The sequence below is a fragment of the Pieris napi genome, chromosome 15, assembly GCF_905475465.1.
Source record: "Pieris napi chromosome 15, ilPieNapi1.2, whole genome shotgun sequence".
Taxonomy (NCBI): Eukaryota; Metazoa; Arthropoda; class Insecta; order Lepidoptera; family Pieridae; genus Pieris; species Pieris napi.
Window position 1 is genome coordinate 2770672 of NC_062248.1, and position 13668 is coordinate 2784339.

The 13668-nt window shown below is 32.4% G+C and overlaps 1 protein-coding gene across 1 annotated transcript; it reads right to left on the reverse strand.

Moving 5' to 3' along the window:
- LOC125056832 (proton-coupled folate transporter-like) lies at positions 1-9191 on the reverse strand. The gene is made up of 7 exons (XM_047660137.1): positions 8348-9191; positions 6532-6673; positions 5516-5617; positions 4645-4782; positions 3750-3833; positions 2194-2350; positions 1-1272 (listed from the first exon to the last, which is right to left on the reverse strand). The coding sequence occupies exons 1-7, from the start codon at positions 9137-9139 to the stop codon at positions 1191-1193; spliced, it is 1497 nt and encodes a 498-aa protein (XP_047516093.1). The 5' UTR covers positions 9140-9191; the 3' UTR covers positions 1-1190.
- Between the last annotated feature and the right edge of the window lie 4477 nt (positions 9192-13668).

Here is a 13668-nt window from a genome sequence, read left to right on the forward strand (position 1 = left end):
CAAGCAAAATTAGAGAATTATCACTGAATAAATTCAAAACTCTCGTTAAATTTAAAATAATCAATAAAGCTTTTTATAAATTTGACAATTATTTAAATGATTCTAATCCATGGATTGATTTGCACCAGAAAACTTGGCGATTAAAGAGAGTGGCGTAGAGTCTCTTGCCAGTCCTTCTTGCCCATTCTACGCCCTTGACTTGCGAACTGATAGTATATTTAAATTTAGAATCAATTTAACATATTTTCTGTTGACGTTCATAATTGTACTTGGTTACCTATATGAATAAAGGTTTTTTAAGTTTGATTGAACTCAACAACTGTTGTGAATACAATAATTATTTTAACAGTTTTCGAATGCTAAAAACTTTTACAGCATACAATAAGGTGAACCCTACCGATTCAAAGTTGGTTACATAATTCACAGAATACAACAGTGCAAATATTACAAAACTCCACAACGTACAATAGCAAATATAACAATCTGTTCTAACATGTAATGTACACAAGGACTTCTTTATCATTTTAAACAAATGTGCCTGATCACCTTGGCCAAGTGGTTTCAGCTTGCGACTCACACCCCTGAGGTAATAGGTGCGAACCCTGGCTAATAGACTTTCTATATGCGCATTTAATACTTGCTCGTACGGTGAAGGGAAAATCGTGAGTAACTGTATCAGGCACAGAAGGCTGTTGAGCAGAGCATTAACAATCATTCCATACTTGTTGTTGTTCCTATCGTCGCTTCTTCAAGTCTTAAAGTTTAGTGCTAGGCCGGGATCGCTTTATGACAATAAACTCAGCTTTCATCCTTTATAATAAAATAATCGTGTATTGCACTGTTCAAACTGAATTATAACTTCGCCTTTCCGCTATATTGTTTTACTTTATGATAGAAATTTATAGGGAATGCTTTTATGTAATAAGGCTGATTTTGTACTAAGTTAGTTCAGATATATTGAACTATGACCATTAATTCATTATTGCTTCATCAGATTCTATTGTTTTCACCTCCTTACGGTTTGGTTGTATCAGTCTAGGTCATAGTCTAATCGCCCATATAAAAAAATGTAAGTTACGCATATATAACATGTCCCTTTAAATTTTTATCCAACTTTGACTGAAATTTCATAGTAATTTAAGGCACTACACCCTATTTTCGATAACTACGACATTGCTTTAAAATTCAACTCATTTTGTTTGTGAATTCTCCGGGTCTTTTCCTTCCCTACGCTTAGTCCTCGTCTCCCTTCGATGTTTTGTAAACATCCACCTGCGGGAAAAGCTTTGTTTGAAATAATACAAACATTTACACAACACTTCAAGTTAATGATTTCTCATTATATTCCCATTGTAGTTTAATAGGGCGTTTCTCTTCGGAATTCCATTTTTAAATAGTTATAGCGAATGATTTAAAGATGGGGAATGAATTTTAAATATGGAAAGAGATTTTTGGATAGAATTATCAGCACTGAATTGTTTAGATTGAAATTTAAAAATGGAACGAAAATTTGCTTCTACTTATGATGTTCGTTTGTTTATTTTATTAAATCCTAATACAGCCACAAAAAACTGATCACTGCACACTTTTCCATTTGACGACGGAATGACTTAGTTCCATTTCTTGAGAAATATATTGGCCCATACACTAAACTCGGCAATACAGTAACAGAAAGCACCTGATTGGCTAATAAAATAGTTGTCATAAGCTTAGGTTTCCTAGAAAAGCGGTGCCGTTAACTAACGGCCGTCATTTTACAGTTGTTAATAACGGCCGTCTTTACTTTTTAACATAATGCAAAAAACAATAATTTTCGCTCGTCCAAGTCACGTTTCCACTCATTGTATTAATTAAATATGGGCACCGCTACACGCGAAAAACGTTGAACTAATCTTTATCACCGGTATGACGGCCGTCATGCAAATGACAGCACCACTATTTGACGTTACGGTGACACTTAACGTTCTCTAGAAAATCCGATGTTATTTATTGACAACGTATAGCTGACGTCACCCAACGTTACATTACGGCCGTTGGATAACGGCACCGCTTTTCTAGGAAACCTCAGCTTAAGGGCAGATATATCACAATATATAGTATATAGTGCTATTTGTAGCCACTCTGCCTGTGATGCCTCAATACAAACAATATCAATTGAGTTTCATGTTCAATTTCCCAACCAATATTACTTACAATAACATGACAATAGCAGGAATAGTCAACACTGCACTGTACATATACACAGCCCCAGTATATACAGTCAATGTATGTGCGTATAGAGTAGTATACGTGGGATCAAAGAGCAGCGCCGCTAGCGTCTCTACCAAGCTGAATAGAGAATTCATTTTACCTGAAAGATTAATATATATAAATTCTTTGGCTTTGTAAGTAAAAATTTTAATGGTTTTGTTAAATATTTAGCCTTAAGTAAGAGAGAACTTTGGAGGTATACATGTTAAATAGCTTATTTAAGTCTCTTATAGAGAGAGTTTCTCATCAGGAATAAAGTTGGTTATGCAAGTAATTGTGCGTTCCAACCCCGGGTATGCCAACGACATTTCTTTACGCAATCAACAATATGTACGGTCAAATCGGTACGCAATCCTAAGTTTGACTTTGATTCATTAAATTAACGCGTGAAGTTGCTAGTACACTTTCCATCAGCACAGCCGAGTCCAAATCAACGCAAATGTTAATACGCTTAAGCAATAACAAATACAACTTGGCAAAGTATTATTAAGTAATGATTAATAATATTGTCATATTAAGTGCATCTAAGTTAGTAATAAGCTAATTCAGTTCTGATTGCCTGGAAGAAATTACTGTAAGATTTAGTTTGGCAATGGGCTGCTTAATTTATATTTCACTAATAGATTGTCAGATTTCTGAGCAACGTTTTGATGTAAAAATCCTTATATTATTTATCTAAAATAAACATCTAATATATAAAATTCTCGTGATACAAATGTTCGTTCCCATACTCCTCCGAAACGGCTCGACCGATTCTCATGATTTTTTTTGCATATTCAGTAAGTATGAGAATCGGCTACTATCTTTAACTTTCAAACCCCTACATGTTATAAATTTTTATTTTTTAAATAAAAGTTTTTGTTTTTATTTTTTTATGATACAGCATACAACAATACATACAACACTTAACTTTCACCCCTGTACAATCAACCCCTATTTTTTATTATAGTAGATAGTTATTTTTATTGAACTAAGAAAATGTTTCCCAGAAATAATATACATGGCACAACAACGTTTGCCGGGTCAGCTAGTATTTTATTTTACATAATTTTAAATTTAACCGACGTTTCGCGTGCTTTACAGCGTGCGTGGTCACGGTGACTGAAGACAAAAGGTGTTGAATGTATTGAACCCTCCATCTTTTAGTCGATACCAACTCCGGGGAAATAAATACAGATAATGCAACTTTTTTACAGCTGTGATACTTTTTTGAAATTCAACACCTTTTGTCTTCAGTCACCGTGACCACGCACGCTGTAAAGCACGCGAAACGTCGGATAAATTTAAAATTATGTCAAATAGTTGTAAATTTATAATAATACATGACTTTTATCTAGTATTTTATATCTTTACAAAATCCAAGCAGGCGAAGCTTCTGATGGAAGCTCATAATGAATATGTAAGAGTATAAAAACAATATATGAAATATATAAGAACTCTCTATAATCTAGAATCAGATAAAGATTAGCGTCTTAGTACTAATAAATAAAATTGTTTACCCATTTCTTCGTCTCGCACCAACTTAGAGGCCATTGACCTTAGCGACGTGAAGGTTGTTGCATTAAGAATTTCAACGAGCGGTACTGGAAACGAAAATGTTTAGTCACGTTTTAGAATATCGAATTTAATATCCGCACATTTGAATTTAAGTTACAGTCTTTTATATAAAGATATAGCAATTCAAGACTTAAAAGCTTTAACCAACGAACGGTTTTGTCGATCTGATGAAACTCTATCAGGAGTTTGACAAAATATAACATAACGTAAAATATATGTTTGAATAGTGGTTACGCGCAGTATTAAGGGTAAGATTAAGTGCCAATACTTAAGGTTAAGTATGACTTCCGTATGTCAAAGACGTTATGTATGTCAAGTCAAAGATCATTTATTCATATAGGTAACACAATGTACACTTATGAACGTCAAAAGAGAAATATACATTAAATGCTTCTAATTTTACATTTACTGCCAGTTCTCAAATCAAGGGCGTAGAACGGAAGAGAAGTACTGGCAATAAACTCTCCGCCACTCTTTTTAATCGCCAAGTTTTTTGTAGGACACAACGTTTGTAAGGAGCTGCAGCTATTACACCACAGTGACGCCTGTTAATTTATTTATCAATATAATGCAATCAATTCAAATGCGTTCTTCTCCAAACAGTTCGCCTGAACCTTTATAATTAGGCGTTGTCAATAATAGTTGCTTCTGATTGCACAGAAACACCAACCTTATTAAAACAAGATACATTTTAAGCAAGTAGCGTTCCAAGCCGAAATCATCACGACAACTTTTTATTTTACTCAATTTAGTGCAAGAATAGCGTTGTCTAACCAGAAACAATTATTTCATTGAGTGAAACACTACGGTCACTTGCTCGAACTATAATATACTCACTCATAAACATATCAAAGTCCGTCCTAACGAACGCGATGCAGATAGAACCGACCAATTTGCTAACTATCGATATCAGGCATAGAACACTGTCGTGAAAACCCCATCGTTTGCTGAAAACACTTATCGAGAAAAGTGCACCTGGAAGAGATAAATTATTATGAGATTTTTATTTACGAGTGTTACCTTAACAGATGAACGTCTCACGTTTTTAAACAGCATTGAGAGGGGTTTAAATAAATACCTAAAATTGAATCCTATTGACAAACAAGATGGCGGACGTTTATGATCTGAATATATGTTAAATGATTACTTGTTCTGATGGATGTGGTTTTAAATAAATCTAAGTGGAAGACAAGCTGCTGGCACCTGGAAACAGCCACAAATAAAACCTAATTATAATCCGCTGCACGTGCAAAAGTAGCTGCCATCGGTAAATCTACTGTATTTACGGTCTTAATTATTAAGAAAACGATTTATTTTAAATAAGGAATCATTGTTGTCTTCAGATCCTTTAACTTTTCTCACCGAGCACTATCTACATATTATGTTAGCCGAGGGCCATGATAGGAATTACGGTGGACAGTTTAAAATATTAAGAGATTGATAGAGGATCAGCGAAGAGGTTAAACGACAGAAGGAATGTTTTCCTTCTGAGTTTAAAAAAATCTTATAAGTTTTAAGATTTTTTTAAAACTCAGAAAGACATGTCATAGGCAAACAACAATCTTGGAACAAGGATTGCTTTGGAACAGAACATTGCAATTTAGTACAATTTCATAAGGCGTTTACGGTTCAAATGATGAATTAGTGTAGGTTCTGTTTAGTTCCAATCAATAAACCGCTGTTCTAAAATCGTGTGACACAATCTTACCTAGCGAATGTGTGATGACGCTATAAGTGGAGTAGAAACTGAATTTTAAAGCATCCCATTTGAGCCGATATCTCACAAACATGTAGGTGATTATTGTCTCGCCTGCCAATAGAAAAAAAACTGTGGTTACTGCGCGTAAAGTTGAAATTCCATTGCATTGTTTCTGAATAAAAATCCATTGAATTCAGTTTGCCAGCGAACATTGAATGTTTAATGAAATTCACATCGTAGATGTATCTAATGTTATAGCTTTACGCAACCTAAAATTTTATGCCCCGTTGGTTTTTGGCAAATACACCATACAATAAAAGTTTTATGTATTTTTAGTTCAGACATTGACAGATTCGCGAATTCTTGCAAGGTGTTTCAGTTATAAATTTTATTAGATTATAGGTATTTAGCTGGAAGTTGACTAGACAGAGCTAACGACAGAGAAGGATGGAATTCCTTTGGCTTTTACCCGAATGGGGTCCATGCATTATATTATAAAAATAACAATTATTATAGTATTGTCTTTGATTGACATAACTTTTACTCATTTAAATAAAACACTATTTTGACCGGATTGAAGTTATGTATTATTATAAATTTACAACTATTTAACATAATTTTAAATTTATCCGACGTTTCGCGTGCTTTACAGCGTGCGTTGTAGTCACCGTGACCACCGTGTTAAATAGTTGTAAATTTATAATAATACGTAACTTCAATCCGGTCAAAATAGTGTTTTATTTAAACAATTATTATATTAAAATAAAATAAATAAATTAATAATCAAACAATAAATAAATTAAACAAATAATAATTACAAAATAGAATTTATAATTAGAAATCAAATAATTCTGAATACAAGCTTAACAACTGTTATTGATTATTATAGTCTAATAAGTACCAAATTGTATAGTTAAATATGTACTATGCATGGAATTAAAAAAAGCTTTATTATTATTATTATAGGTATTTAGGTTAAGTTGTAATAATTTATCTCAAAAATATTTGAATTTCGAAGTACTCACCATGGTTAGGCCCGTAGACAATAGCTACAATAGACAATGTTATGATAACCTTTTTTCTGAGATTTCCTTCCCGTTTCTTAAAAGCAACTTGAGCTGTCTCCTTCACTAACTTAAATACATTTGTGAGTTTGAATGGTTCTTCCTGAAACGGTAAAATTATAATCAAATTCATCAATCAAATAAATTTCTTAGAGCAGTGTACAAATACAATTAGATCTTATAATTGCATATAAAAGAAAAAATAATTCTGATATTTTTTCCCACCACATAGCGGAAAATTATGGTCAAGATAACATCTGAGTATCTATATTAAAATTATTTTTGGATATTGTCAATCAATATAGACAAGAAATATTCTAATTTGTGTAATTGAATCTTAAATTGTTTCATTTCCACGTTAAAAGACTATCAACTTGTACGAGACTGAACACGATTTGATATTTCATGAGACATTTCTGTTAACATGCGATTAAAGTCCAAAAAGAAATAAATTATAAATGAATTTATGCCATATAAGAGATTAAATATTTTCTGGTTACAGCAATCAGTAATGGAACGTATTCGACCCCGATACAACCCCGATACTCGCAAAAAAGCATATCCGATGTTACGTTCTTATACAATTTGTTAAATGGTCAAGTACAGAACAGTCAGAAGAACTCTTACAGAATATTAATATTGTCGTCAGTTATTCATTACCAAGAATCTTCTAAATTCCCATTGTAAAAACTAACCTAGGAGTTCACTGGACCTATCGAAGGTCCAGCGAGTGAGATCACTTTACAAGTAATTATCTAAATTTTGTAGATATATTTTTTCTTTTCTTAATAGAAGTATAATATTTTTATTACTTTTTGTAAAATTTATGTTCACCATATTTGTAATGTATTTAAGAATATATAGATTGTAACTTATACTGTAGAAAATGTATTTATATGATGTGGTGTACTTTAAAAAATTAATAATTAAAGCAATTTATAAATTATGGTAAAAAGTAAAACAGTCTTTAGTCTGTGTTATTTAGATGAATAACTCACAAATACAGTTATTTTGGGACTAGTTCGATATTTGAACTTGACACGTGGTAAAAGTATATGAAACATTCTTTTTAATTTGGTGGCCATATACCAAACACAGATAACAAATTAACCACAGCCATGAATTAAAAAAAATATATATATTATTCCTATTTCTTTTTTACAACGAAATGCTCCCAAATTGCCAGTTGAACGTTGCATTTCGATAACAATTTATTTAATATTTGATGTTGACATTATATTATATTTAATACTTAAAGACTCTAATCATAATTCCGGAGTTTGTTTAAAGATTTTGTGATTAAAATCTGAATTGTTTTGCCGCATTTCATAAATTTACATAATGTTTATCGTGTTGAAAATTATGAGCGTTGGGATTAATTAATTATTAATAATATATTTTAATAGTAATTGACTTTTTAATATCTAATTAGCGAGCAAGAAAATGCTACCTTAAGGGTACACTGCCACAGGGACGAAACTGTTTAAATTTACGTCTAATTTACTGCGGTCTATTTGTTTTTTTTTATTATTAGGCTTAGATTATAATAAAAATTTGTACGAATATTAATTGCTATAAATATTAATGACTTACTGCATTTGTTTCAGTAGTTACGGAAGTCTTGGGTTCGATTCCAGTCGATAGTTTCAGTTTAAAAAAAAAATCATTATACGAACTCGTACATAAAATGAATCAACATTTTTAAGCCTTGTTTTAGGTAACAAATAATTGACTACATTCAGTTAGACTAAATTGTAAGATAATATATCATACATACCTTTTCAACAATCTTCTTTGTATTAGACTCCAAGTAGCAGTATCCATAAATAAAAGTTATGAAATAGATACATGCGGATATTGTGAAGATACCATAATATCCCCATAAATTCAATAAGAGACCACTCAAGGCTGTTCCTATTGGAATTCCAGCTGTCAAACAGAGATTGACCAGACCGACACGAAATGTTCTAGATTCAGCAGTCGTTATATCACTAATGTAACTGAATACACCCAGATAAACCATCACCCATCCACCAGTAATAGCAGGAAAGAATGCTTCCAGAAACATTGTCACTTCAACAGGAATCTCGTAGAAGAAGAACGTACTAGTTATATTGCTGATACAAACTAGAAACTCGCCAAATAGCGGTAAGAGAATACATAGCTTTCTATTCCCCGTTTTGTCACTCCAAGCCCCCATAAAGATGACTAGGATGGTGGGCAGTGCAGTTTGTATCACGCTCTTCCATGCTTCAATAGAAGATATCACTTTTTGGACGTCTGCTTCGTAACTGCTTAAATTGTCTTTTTTCACTAGAAGGGCATCACATATTTCGTCACCAAACGCCTGTTTTACCCGACACACTTTGTCTAGATTTAGATTTTGTACTGCCAGCCTTGCCAGCATAGAAGGTATCACTAGGCCTGCGACGATAGGTTCAACTGTTACGCTGGATTTGATGTGGCGCAGTTTTTCAATGAATGTTCTCTTTTTAAATTCATTTTGTATAACTTTCTTTTCGTCTAGTGGTTGCTCTTCGGGATTATTTTGTGATTCTGTAGAAGTCATTGTTTACGAATGACAGCTACGTTTGAACTCAATCTATTGGTGTCGAACGTTTATTTACTTGTACGTGTTTAATTTTTTTATATATGTAGCGATGTTAGAGACCGATAACGAAATGTAATTGATATACGGTGTTCATTTTTAATGGTTATAATTATATAAATAGAACAAATTAAATATTATTTAAATTGTAAAGTACCAAGTAAATCATGCTGCGACTTCATTAATATGAATGATGTTATCTTTAAATGTAATGTAACTCCAATACGTTTAATTATGATAATTTTAAAATTAACTTGACACCACGCAAATAACGTCATGTGTTGATTGCCTTATAGCCTCTTTTCATAGATGAAGAAAAAAAATATGTCTTGAAGGGCTGGCAATGCACTAGCAAGCCCGGCGTAGCAGGTTCGTAACAGGTTATTATAAGTAAACCCATCATTTGCCTTCCAAAAATATATACAGTTGCATACTATAGTTTTTTATATAGTCAGTGGCGCTACAACCTTTTTAGGCCCCAGATTTTTAGTATCTGTTTCATGATCATTTGTTAATCTAATAGGCAAGTAGGTAATCAGCATGATGCACGCCGTCGACTTTTTGGGTCTAAGGCAAGTCGGTTTTCTCACGATGTTTTCCTACACCGTTCGAGCGAATGTTAAATGCAAGAAAGAAAGCCCATTGGTGCACATCCGAGGATCGAACCTACGACCTCAGGGATGAGAGTTGCACGCTGAAGCCACTGCCAACACAACTGTTTTTTTATTGGATAAATTACTTAAATGAGGTGAATAATGATTTTATATCGACAAAAAAAATCAACGTACATATATCAAAAACACACTGTGATTACTTTATCGTATTTAACAGTACTAATAACTATTTGTTTAGAATGTTTGTAAAGCTTCTTTATCGACCCTGAGCTAATAGAGATATCAACAAAAGTATTACATTACGTTGAGAAAGAACAATTTACGATGATTTGAGCTTTTTAAATGGTATCCGTCAATCTTGTATAATTGGTGCTTAAAGTGGAATATCATCGTTGCGTCTGTTTAATTAATATTTTTTCTGCTATCTTAACTAATAAAATAAACAAAAGCCTTTTGATATTGAGGCTTAAAGAATTTCGGGGTTTCATTTTTAATAAAATATGAAAAAAACAAATAGCAACTTCCATAATTGTTTAATTTCTATAATATTCTGTATAAACAAATTATCTTTATATTATACTAGCTGATCCGGCAAACGTCGTTTTGCCATGTTTATCATTTATAATAAAAAATAGGGGTTGATCGTAGATGGGGTGAAAATAAGGGGTTGTATGTATTTTTTAATGCTGTATCATAAAAAAATATTTTTTTTTATCTAAAAATAAAAAAAAAAAATTAGAGGTGGACTACCCTCAACATTTAGGGGGACGAAAAATAGATGTTGTCCGATTCTCAGTTATACCCAATATGCACACAAAATTTCATGAGAAAGGAGGAGTTTAACCACAAACACCGCGACACGATAATTTTACATATTAGATATCTTGTCTTACTAAGTGATATTTCTGTTGTTGATTTGTGTGTCTATATCTATTTTCTTAAGTATTATTATTTTTTATTAAAGTGTTTACACAAAACTACTAGTTTAGATTATTTTTCGTTTAGTGTATTTTAATTAAATACACTAACATATTAATTACTTTTTGTATACTTAAAGTGGCTGAGTATTTTTTTCTACTGTAAAATATACTGGAAGCGGACTCAGGTCTAACTGAAAATAAGTGCAGACACATCCTAAGGGTTTTCTGCTAAGGCTTTTGTTTCACTTATAAACATTCAAATTTGGAATTGACAGTCTTGCCAGCATGGAAAACAATAAGATTAACAGCAACAGCTTCTTAGTTATCCTAGATTTATGCCAATTATAAAATAATGCAGCTTCTTAATTATCTGTCAAACGCTGAGTTAGTGTTAATTATCAGCGAATAATTTCCATTTTCCAGCATCAAATAAAACTGTTGTTACTTTAAACTGAAGTATTTCCGAACCAATTCGACTTAGGGTCTTTTAAGAAAGGAGCGTACCAGTTCTTAAAAGGCCGGCAACGCACTTGCGAGCCTTCTGTGTGAGTGTCCATGGGCGGCGGCATCAATTAACATCAGTTGAGCCTCCCGCAAAAAAACTAACAATGCATTTAGCAACTGAAAACTGCTTTGTCGAATATTTAATAATTTCGGACACCCGTTACATACAAAATCTACTATTTGGCAAGTGCTTAAGAAAATTTAGTTACTGCACTTAAACGAGTTCAGTGCACTGATACAACAATTAATCACCGAAGTCCTTTAGATAACAAAGTGCGTACATGACTCAGTCATAATGTATGTAACCAAATTCATCAATCAGTCTTAAGTGTTAATTTAAATTTTCAGAGAACACGAATTATAAAAAATTTTACAAAATTACGAGTTCATCACAGTTTAACCCTAAGCTGGTATATGCCAAGAAAATTATTGCAGGCGTTAAAATTCTATGTATTGTTGCTATATAATAGTAATAATAATATTAGTTCTCTTTTAAAGAACAGCGACATTCACAATAGGAATACAAGATATAAGGGAAAACTTTTCCAGCCGTCTTACAGGTTGCAGAAAATAAATACTTCATTTATGGGCCTAAGTATACGCTGCAGACAGATTCAAAACACATATCAAAAAAAACCTTAATGTGTAATGGTCCAAGATCCCAGGGCCGCCAGACGTCACGTATTTTCTGACGGATGAAATATGGACGATTGGGTAGTGTTAGTATGTACTATGATCGTATGCCTACCTGCTAGCTTGGTCAAACGGCCAATTTCCAGGTATCAGGTAATCAAGGTACACAAAAACATTACTTACTTCACGTAAATTCTCATGGCTGATTTTTATATGTATATGTTTTCGAGTGTATAGTTAAAAATAAATTGTCAATACTCCCAGACACTTTCCGTCGGCCATATTGCTTAACAGACGCTTTAAGGGTCTCAAAATAATTAGTCAACTTCACGTAAATTCTGACGCTCCATTTTTATATATGTTCATCCGACAACTATTTTAAAAGCTTTGACAAGAAGACAGACCGATCCAAGGGGCCAATCATCCCCTAAACTAAATTTTAATATCTCTATGAGTGAGAGAGCATTATCTACGCGCATGAGACTGAGTGAGACCGACTGCGCTGTTAAAGCCATGAAAATTACTTGAACAGATATTTTATAATTTTTAGAACTTTTGTTGACAAGTAAATTATAGCAACAAAAATAAGAAAAAAATTGACACATAAATATTTAGCGTTAATAATTTAACATTATTTAATATTTAGTATATTATTCAATTATAAATTAATATAAATAATAATTATTATTTATTATATTATTAATTCAATCGAATAACTAGGTATGTTTCATAACCTTTTAACTAAGTAACAATAGGTCTTTGTGAATAAGCATTGCTAAATTTCTTTGAAAAAATAATTAAAACTCCTTTATTTGTTTAAAAGGTACTACAAATGTCATTATGGTCTTTCAAAATTCTTGGCATAGTTGCTAACGTCACACATATTCTATTTCTTTTTACTTGTAGATTGTCTTATTCGCATCTCGCTCGCGCACGCTCGGCGCCCATACTGATAATTTTGTGTCACGGTGCGCGCGCATCGTAAAATTTCACTCTCATAAATTTTTCATAACGCACCTAAAGAAGTATAACTTCAAAAATAGATACATTTATATGACTGAACTAAAATAATTGATTAAACTTAATTTGACCCAACACTTAATAGTTTTTAGTAACTAAGTTTAATTATATTGCTTTATATATCAAAACTTACATTAATAATCTATAAATGTAAATTTTGATATTTCATGTAAGCAATTATCTCTTTTCATCGCAGCATAAACACAATTTGGCAGGAAGAGATAAAACTTTATTTAAAATAGTGTAATTAGACTGATTTAATTTTTCAAGGGTATTTACATTGATATTACATAATATTGTATACGTTTGTACATGTTTAAGAATAAATGAGCCTTTTATTATTATAATAAACGCGGTTCATTGAAAATACGCACTTCGCTAAAATAAATGGTTACTATGGCAATAGTCTAATAGTCTATAATGATTTTAGAACGTGTGATTTGAGGTAAGCTAACTACCAATCCGATAGTTGTGTAACTACGTTCCGGAGAACTATTACCGCTGCCGGAAACATAACCTTTTTGCTGTGCGTTCGGCTCGCACTGTCCAGCGACAACAAGCGCCCATTCCTCGGTTACTCTCGCTGCTTAATGGGTTTCTCGACTCTTCACCGGAGAGCGACCTATTTGGGAAGCGTATGGGGGGTAGTATACTGTGATTTGAGAGTATACTTGGAGGGGATAAGAGGATAGCATTTACTGTCAATTCTGTAAATAACTTAATTGTATTTTATTGTAGCTTTATGTTATGTTTAGTGTAAGTTTGGCCATACATGGGCTGTAAGTAAATAAATAAATAA

What these genes read in the sequence shown, in the direction of transcription:
- LOC125056832 (XM_047660137.1), bottom strand. Translation starts at nt 9,139, where the DNA reads ATGACTTCTACAGAATCACAAAATAATCCCGAAGAGCAACCACTAGAC. An exon ending in TGTCTACGGGCCTAACCATG is followed by an intron (nt 5,618 to 6,531) that starts GTGAGTACTTCG and finishes TTCTATTGGCAG; the next exon opens with GCGAGACAATAATCACCTAC. An exon ending in GGACTTTGATATGTTTATGA is followed by an intron (nt 3,834 to 4,644) that starts GTGAGTATATTA and finishes TTTCGTTTCCAG; the next exon opens with TACCGCTCGTTGAAATTCTT.